The following is a 7943-nucleotide window of genomic DNA, read 5'->3' on the forward strand; positions in this document are numbered from 1 at the left end:
CAAAGGACAGCTAACAGCATCTGGAATCTTTACAGCTGGATGTTAGAGATGCTGCTTTGTGTGTGTGCAGGTGGAGAAACCATAAAGAGTATTAACCAGCAGTCTGGAGCTCATGTGGAGCTGCAGAGGAACCCTCCGCCCTCTACCGACCCCAACACCCGAGTCTTCACCATCAGAGGCACCGCCCAGCAGATGGACCTCGCCCGCCAGCTCATAGACGACAAGATCGGGGTACGCAAAACAAACGCTCCTCAGTGATTGGGCTCTGGTACCAAGACGTTTCGTGTTTGGTGTCGCATCCGAACAGAGCAGAACGAATATGTTGTTTTAGAATTATTCTGCAGAAAAGATGTTTAGATTCAGAGAAAAATGCAAAAAGAATAAGAGTTGTGACACTAAAGCCGTCCACTGAAGTGTCTGTTGGCCTCTGCAGGGTTCAGGCATCATGAGTAACGGAGGCTTTGGCTTCAGTCCCTTCACCCAGGGCCCGGCTGCACACCAGAAGTAAGACCACTCTCCACCCTCATGTCATCCGTCACACCTCGTTGATGCATCATCTCCTGTCTGAATTAACTTTCTGTTAACTTTCCATAAAAGTTGATTAAAGCGGGTCGAACCGAAGAACCTTCTGAGGCCGACTGACAGCAGACTCGGCCTGTTTTTATATTGTCAACGTCAATGTGTTGGTTTTTCATAACGAAAGGTGAAAAATAAAGACATTCATGTTGGTGACCAGATGTTTGTGTTTGCAGCTGTGGCAGCGGTCAGACTTTCCTGACCGGCGTTTGGGGAAACACCTACCAGACCAGCTGGCAGAACCCTGGACAACAAGACCCTGGTAACACAACAGACACACGACAGACACAGCATCTTACAAACTAGGTTAAACTTGAGTTACTGCCTTTAGGTTTTACGTGGTTCTGGTAAAATCAAACACAAGCAGCAAACCAGCGGCTATGAGAAGTCTTCGCCTTCCTGGAAGTTTTCTCCTTTTGTTGCTTTTCAACGTTGAATCGTGATCAATTTAATTTGGCTTTTGACAAGAATTAAAATATATATATATATTCATGTTTATTAAGAACATTGTTCTACAAAGTATTGTCAATTAATTTAAGATATACAACAGCTGATTGCAGAAGGTTCCGCAGGGCTCATGAGTGAACAGAACTTGGACTGAGGTCTGGACTCTGACTGGACCTCCAGAACTTCACCTTGTTGTCTTCAAACCATCTCTGTGGAGCTTTGGCTGTTTGCTTCGGCTCATCGTCTTGATGGAAACCAAGTCTTCTCCACGTCTCAGTTCTCCTGCATCAGGTTGTCCTCCAGGATTTCTCTACACTCTGCTGCATTCATTCACCCTCTACCTTCACAAGCCTTCCAGGCTGCTGCTGAGAAGATCCCCACATCATGATGCTGCCACCACCGTGCTTCATCATGATGCTTTTAACTCCTTTAGAGGAGTCATAGGAGTCTTGGTGGCCTCCCTCTCTAGTCTCCTTCTTGCTCGGTCACTCAGTCTCTGAGGACGTCCTGCTCTAGTCAGATCTACTCATGGTCCATAGTCCTTCCATGTCTTAATGATGGATTTAACTGGACTCCAGAGATGTTCAGTAACTTGGAGATGTTCTTGTATCCTCTCCTGACTGATGCTGCTCAACAACCTCCTCCAGAGTTCTTGGAGGGTTCTCCAGTCTTCATGGTGTCCTTCTATCCCGGCGTTCTGACTGTATCTTGCTATTTCCTTATCTCCAGCGTCTGTAACCCATAGAGACCGTTCTGTCTCCTCTCTGTTGATTAGAGTCTCGTTCTGGTTGTTTCTTGTCTTTGTGGTCGTCTTGTTTTGGAATTGTGTTCTTCATGTTTTGTTGCTTCGTGGCGTTTCGTGTCTCGTGTGTGTCTTTGTGTCCCACTGAGGTGGATCTCAGTCTCTGTGTCTGTCTCTTTGTGTTTTGGGGTGTTGTGTCTCCTTGTGGTCATTTTGATCCACCTGTTGCAGACGTAGAAGTGTTTCCAGCCTGATGTGAGTCAGGACAGTCAGAGTGAGACGAGTCAGTGAGCTGTGAACCTGCACACACACACACACACACGCACACACACACACACACACACACACACACACACTCAGTCCAACAGGGGGACACAGGTCCAGAGTGTCTGACGCACACAAACACAGGACAGATGGACTACTCTAAAGCATGGGAGAAAAAGGCAGATAATCAATATTTGAAACTGGAATCCATTAGCCGTTCCATACTGATAGCATGTGCTAGCAGCGCCATGTCACTTTATTAACAGGATCAGTAGGACTGAATATGAAGAACACACGTGTGAGTGAAGACGTCACAGATGTTCTCAGGTCACTGATCGATCTATTGATTGAGATCAATAACGGCTACTCTGCTGCTCTTTGGTTTCTGTCATTTTTATTTCCCAGATCTCAAAGCTTTTATAGTTGTTTTTTTCAGACTCTGTTTTAGTTGAACCTGTGGCTACTTCCTAACTTAGCCGTTAGCATAGCATTAGCTCATGTCCTGATTTGTGGAGATGTTTGTGCCTTTTGGTCGGGTCTTCTATGTTTGGTAAAGACAAGTCTGTCAGTTTAAACAGACTGGTGAGGTTAATCTGACTAAGCTAGTGTTAGCCGCAGGCTAGCAGGAACAGCTAACTCCTTTGTGATAGCATTAGCTTAGCCCCGTGAGAATCAGTTCCAGCTGCCGTTCATCAGAACCTCACCTTCAGAGAGCTGCTAGCTGGAGCTGCTGCAGTCTGAAGGCAATGTGCTCGTCTGTCTCTCTGTGTAAACAATGGCTTTTAGTGATTGGCTGTTACGTGACATGTAACTGCCAATCAGGTGAAGCCGTGGGTGGGACATTACTGAGACCACAGAGCGACTGCTGGATCAGAACCACAGCATCAGAGCAGGCTGTGGCTGTGTTCAGGCCCTTTGAGGACAGAAATGAAGCTGTGCAGCTGTGGGAACCGACAGAACCTGAACGTTTGTCTCAGATGTCCGTGTGATGTTTCGCTTGCAGGCCAGCAGAACCAGCCTCAGAGCCTGATGACAGACTACAGTAAGGCCTGGGAGGACTACTACAAGAAACAGAGTGAGACAGCCACACAAACACCACATCCACACCATCACATAAGTACACGAGTTACCGGGTCGGTGTGCAGGTAACACACCTGAGCCTGGCTGGTTTCCATGATGTTGGCGTTCATGTTCACAGAGACGTTTAGTGGATGAAGCTGCCAGAAACCTAAAACACATGTAAAAAAAAAAATCTTGTTTATACACAGAAATGCAGCAAACGTCAGATTCAGGACGTTTCGTTCAGCGTGTTTGGTGGTCCAGTGGCTCGGCCGTTTGGGTCGAGTCGTGTCCGTGATGACGTGACTGAAGCTACATAACAGTCAGGACGCTGACAGGAGTGATTCATGCGCTAACGGTGAGCGTTTGTGCGGTTGCAGGTCAGTCGTCCCAGCAGAGTTCGGTGCCAGACTACACTGCAGCGTTAGCAGAATACTACAGACAGCAGCCCTACCTGTGGAACCCCGCCCAGATACAGGTAACACACCTGAGGCTGCATCTGCCGCAGCTGCACAGTGCCTCTGACCGGTCAAACACACTGATGTCATTTCCTGTCCCCCCAGGATCACTAGAGGCTCCTCCCTCGCCGGCGAAGGCCTCGGATGGTCGTCAATGGCAACCGAATCGGGGTTTCCTAGCAACGCTCTGCCGCTTCCTCCTTCCTTTTTGTAGAGAAAAACTAAGGATTAACTGAAAAATCACGAACTCTTTTCTTTCTGTTTTTTAACCTTACAAAGTCGATATTTTGTCGGGCAGATTTTTTTGGACTAGCCTCTGGTCTCTCCACATGTAGACCTGGTTTTTCTTTTTGTTTTGTTTTTTATCAAACTTGAACTTAAAGATGTATCAGTGTGGCTTTGAACAAAACAAATCCAGTATAATCTATATTTTGTCTAGTTTTATTTTCCGATAAGAAAACGGTATAAGGCTTAGCAGTCTTGAGTAAGAAAATCAGATATTATTATTATTATTTTGTTTATGATAATGTTTTAAAGCATGCGTCAGATTGTGTGTGTTGACTCTCAGTTATTTTTTTTTTTTTATTTTGGCATAGAAATATTTTAATAGCATCGGATGGAAATGTAATGTTTTACCGTCAGAGACTGTTTTTTGTACTAAATCTGTGCTCGCTGGGTCTGTTTGTTCTAATTTTACCTGTTTAGTCGCCATCTTGGAGGTGCAATGACGCGTTAATTTTTTTCTTTTGGTTTGATGATAGTTCTTATTCCTGTATCTCTATAGTGATTTCTTTAGGTTTTATGATGTATTGATGAATAAATGACGATTTATATTGCGTTGTCTAAAGCCAGATCTCTCTGTGGTCAAACACTTTGTGTCCTCACAGGATTTAACCTCCAGCCGACACCACGTTTTCCTGCCTCAACTTTCATTATGAAAAGGCGGGAAATTGCTATTTTCTTCCAGAGAAACTTTATTATTGTTGTCGTAACTTAGTTCTGCGTTTCTACTTTGCCGATTTTTTTTTCATTTTTTTTTTTTGTGGGAGAAATTTTCGGAGCTGAACAATGAAGTTTAAGATTCTGTTAGCAATGTGTTAGCTTAACTAGCGTGTTAGCTAAATGCGCAAGTTAGCTGAGTGGTGTTTGTTAGCAAAAAGGTGTGCGTTACCTCAGCTGTGTGTTAGCTGAATGAATGTTTCTGTTAGCTACAAGCTGTGCTTTATTAGCTGAGTGGTGCCTGAAAGCTGAATGCTAATGGAAAAGATGTGCTGTCTGAAACTTATGCTAGGTGTTGTATGTTGGTTTAGCAGTGGGTATTTTTTTTACTGAATATACATGTTACAAATGTTAAGCTAAATGAACATGGTAGCTCAACAGTTTGTCTGGTGTGTAGCTGTTTGCTAAACGTGAGCTAACTTAACTTTGCAATCTGCTGCACTCACAACGAAATTACACAGACAGTAAATCGTGAAAAAAAATCTTTTATTTCCCCCTTACACTTTAGTAAACTAGAGACAAAATTGCTGCAAAGAACCTTTGCTGGTGTTAGCGGCTAAACATTAGCATTAATACAATCAATTCTACTAGTTAATCTAAATATGACTTCCTAACAAATTGCCAAAAACAACCTGAAGCAACTTTTTTGACTAAAAATCCATCTTTCTACTTTAACTAGCATCAAATAACAAGTAATCATTAGAAAATTTAGCATTAGCTAAATGTGAGCAAAACCATAGCTAAACAGTGTATTGTAGCTAAATATGGCTAAATTATTATTTGAAAAAAAAAAAAACTGGCTTGTGTGTTACAAATGTTAGCTGAATGAATGTTCTCACTGAAGTTTTTCTGTTTCATAGCAGTTAGCTAATGGTGTATGCTAACTTAACTTTACCATTTGTCGGGCACATATTGCACAAACAGTAAATAGCAATAAAAAAAAATGTACATTATGCTGATAGTTTGTGAATTTCGTAATGCTAGACAAACTAGCCAAAATGGCTGCAAAAAGTTGCTTGTGTTAGCAGCTAAATATCAGCACTGATACAATCAGTTCTACAAAATAATCTAATTTGACTTGCTAACAAACTGCCAAAAAACGCTTCTGAGCTTACTATCCATCCATGTAGTTTAACTAGTATGAAATAATGAGTTAACTGAATGTTCATTAGCTATCAGATACCATAGCAAACCAGTTTGTTGTAGCTTTATGGTGCTGAACGTGCGTTAGCGGTGTGATGTGTGTATATTAGGGCTGGATTACGCTTCTCGAATGTGCACAGTTATTATTGTGTTGCTATTTTATACTTGCACAAATGTAAATGTATTTTCTCCTCATCAAACCCAGCAGGTTTTTGGATCTACTGATTAGTTTGCATAGCGTTAGCACGTTTGTTAGAGTTGGAGCAAGTTCACCTGCGGTTAACAGTAATATCCTTTGAAATTCACAGACATGTTTCTTTGTGAAAGTGTAATTCCAGCTTTAGCTGTTTGTTAGGGTCGTGTGCGTCAGCCGAACATTGCGTGTGTTAGTTGTATGTTGTGTATGTGCTAAGGCTGGATTACGCTAGCTTGTTTAGATTTACTTCACTGTGTGATTTCACAGACGTACAGAGGTATTTGTGTGTCTTTTTTGGAGTGTAATTCCAGCCGGTGCAGTGTTTGTAAGCTGTGTGTTGCTTTTGTTAGCTGAATAGTGTGTTTGCTAGCTGTGTGTTGTGTTTAGCTGGGCGTCTGTTAGCCGAGCGTTGTTTGCTAGCGTTGTGCGTGTCAGACCACAGAGAGGTTTGTCTTGCTGAGGGACATCTGGCTGTTGTTGAGTTGAATTCTGAATCAGTGGTTCTGCTTCTTGTATGTGTGATGATGACGATGATGATGATGATAATTATGATGATAATAATGCGTTCTCCTGTTCGGTGGTCTATTTAAATCTGTTTATCCAGTTCTGAATATTCAGTTTGTCAGTGAGATGATGGTTTGTGTAAATTTCCACTCTCTGGCGGGTGCTCTCCAGTTCAAAATGTACTTTGTTATCCTGTTCAAATGATATTGTTTAATTCACATGTTGTGTCTAACCGATTTGCAAAGAGAAGCTGAGTATGTGTTATATTCTCAAGACTGCTAGGCTAACTGTCTCTATCTCTTCTCCGTGTCCGTCTGTCTGTTTGGACGCCGCCATGCTAAAAAGCTGCCCTTCAACACGTCTGTAATCGGACCATGTGATTCCAGAACCGCTGAGCGTCGTCGTCGCAGGCGCGTCGAAGGTCTGCAGCTTGTTAGCGTGGCGGCTCCGCGACGAGAAGAGCTGTAGGGAAGGGGTTAAAACACCCCAGACTTATTAAAACCGCCGGGGTGGATGCTGGCCGGGTGTCCGGGGCCGGTTCCAGGCTCAGTGTTCGGGCCACACCGAGCCTCCCGACGACCCAGAACCAGGACCGGGCCACGGCCCTCCACTCCGGCTTAGATCTTCCTAGTCCCGAGCCCCGGTCCTTCAGGGGGGCGGGGAGCTTTTGGTTTCATGGTTTCTGTTGTTTTTCTAATGGACTCACGTCCGAACTGTAACCTGCAGATTTTTCTATTAGATTCTATTGACAGATAGAGTTGTGTATGAACCCGAGCCACGAGACTGTCGGTGGCCGAGGAGAAGGGGGGTGATTAACATGAGGGCTAATAAACAGGCTCATTCTTTCTGACTGGTGTGTCGTCGATCATTAGACGGGCCGGTGTCACCGCTAAACACCGCTGCTGCAGTCGGCGCTGTCGGTGCTCGATGGAATGAACGCAGAAGCATCTTAGTCGCCTCAAGTATCTGGAAGAAGCGACAATTATTCCTGATCTTTTTTTTTTTTTTCCACAACAGCGCCCCCTTGTCACAAAGCTGCACTAAACTCAACACTCTTGTCTCTAACCACGTTTACATGTAGCCGGTATTCGCCAAAACGGACCTACGTGTTCCTAAATAACATCGTTCACACAAACCTGCATAAACCCGTCGCTAAGAGCTGCTATGAGCTGCCAGACCTACAGGGGGCAGCGTGACGAGAAGCATAAAGCCATGCTAGCCAATCAGAGTCCAGGAAAGAACACAACAAAGAAAACTTCCTGTTACTTCAGCGATAATGGGTTTGCTTGGACCGACAGAGACGTGGAGCTGCTCCTACATGTGGTGTCAGAGACACAACAAGGAAACACTGACAGTAAACATGTCAGTCCATATATGGGCATATCCAGACTGTAAACATGTCAGTCCATACATGGACGTATCCAGACTGTAAACATGTCAGTCCTTATATGGACGTAGTCAAACTGTAAACATGTCAGTCCTTATATGGACGTATCCAGACTTTAAACATGTCAGTCCTTATATGGACATATCCAGACTGTAAACATGTCAGTCC

The 7943-nt window shown here is 43.9% G+C and overlaps 1 protein-coding gene across 2 annotated transcripts in view; it reads left to right on the top strand.

Moving 5' to 3' along the window:
- Nucleotides 1-7238, top strand: part of LOC103371518 (far upstream element-binding protein 3-like) — a 35504-nt gene extending 28266 nt beyond the window's left edge. For both annotated transcript variants that reach the window (XM_008300870.1, XM_008300871.1), the window contains exons 13-18: nucleotides 71-231; nucleotides 434-504; nucleotides 753-838; nucleotides 3033-3104; nucleotides 3469-3566; nucleotides 3652-7238. In XM_008300870.1, coding sequence (XP_008299092.1) covers nucleotides 71-231; nucleotides 434-504; nucleotides 753-838; nucleotides 3033-3104; nucleotides 3469-3566; nucleotides 3652-3660 — 497 coding nt within the window. In that variant the 3' untranslated portion in view covers nucleotides 3661-7238. The remainder of the gene's footprint in view (nucleotides 1-70; nucleotides 232-433; nucleotides 505-752; nucleotides 839-3032; nucleotides 3105-3468; nucleotides 3567-3651) is intronic.
- Nucleotides 7239-7943: the final 705 nt, after the last annotated feature.

Source organism: Stegastes partitus, unplaced genomic scaffold (genome assembly GCF_000690725.1).
Source record: "Stegastes partitus isolate 25-593 unplaced genomic scaffold, Stegastes_partitus-1.0.2 Scaffold1602, whole genome shotgun sequence".
Lineage (NCBI taxonomy): Eukaryota > Metazoa > Chordata > Actinopteri > Pomacentridae > Stegastes > Stegastes partitus.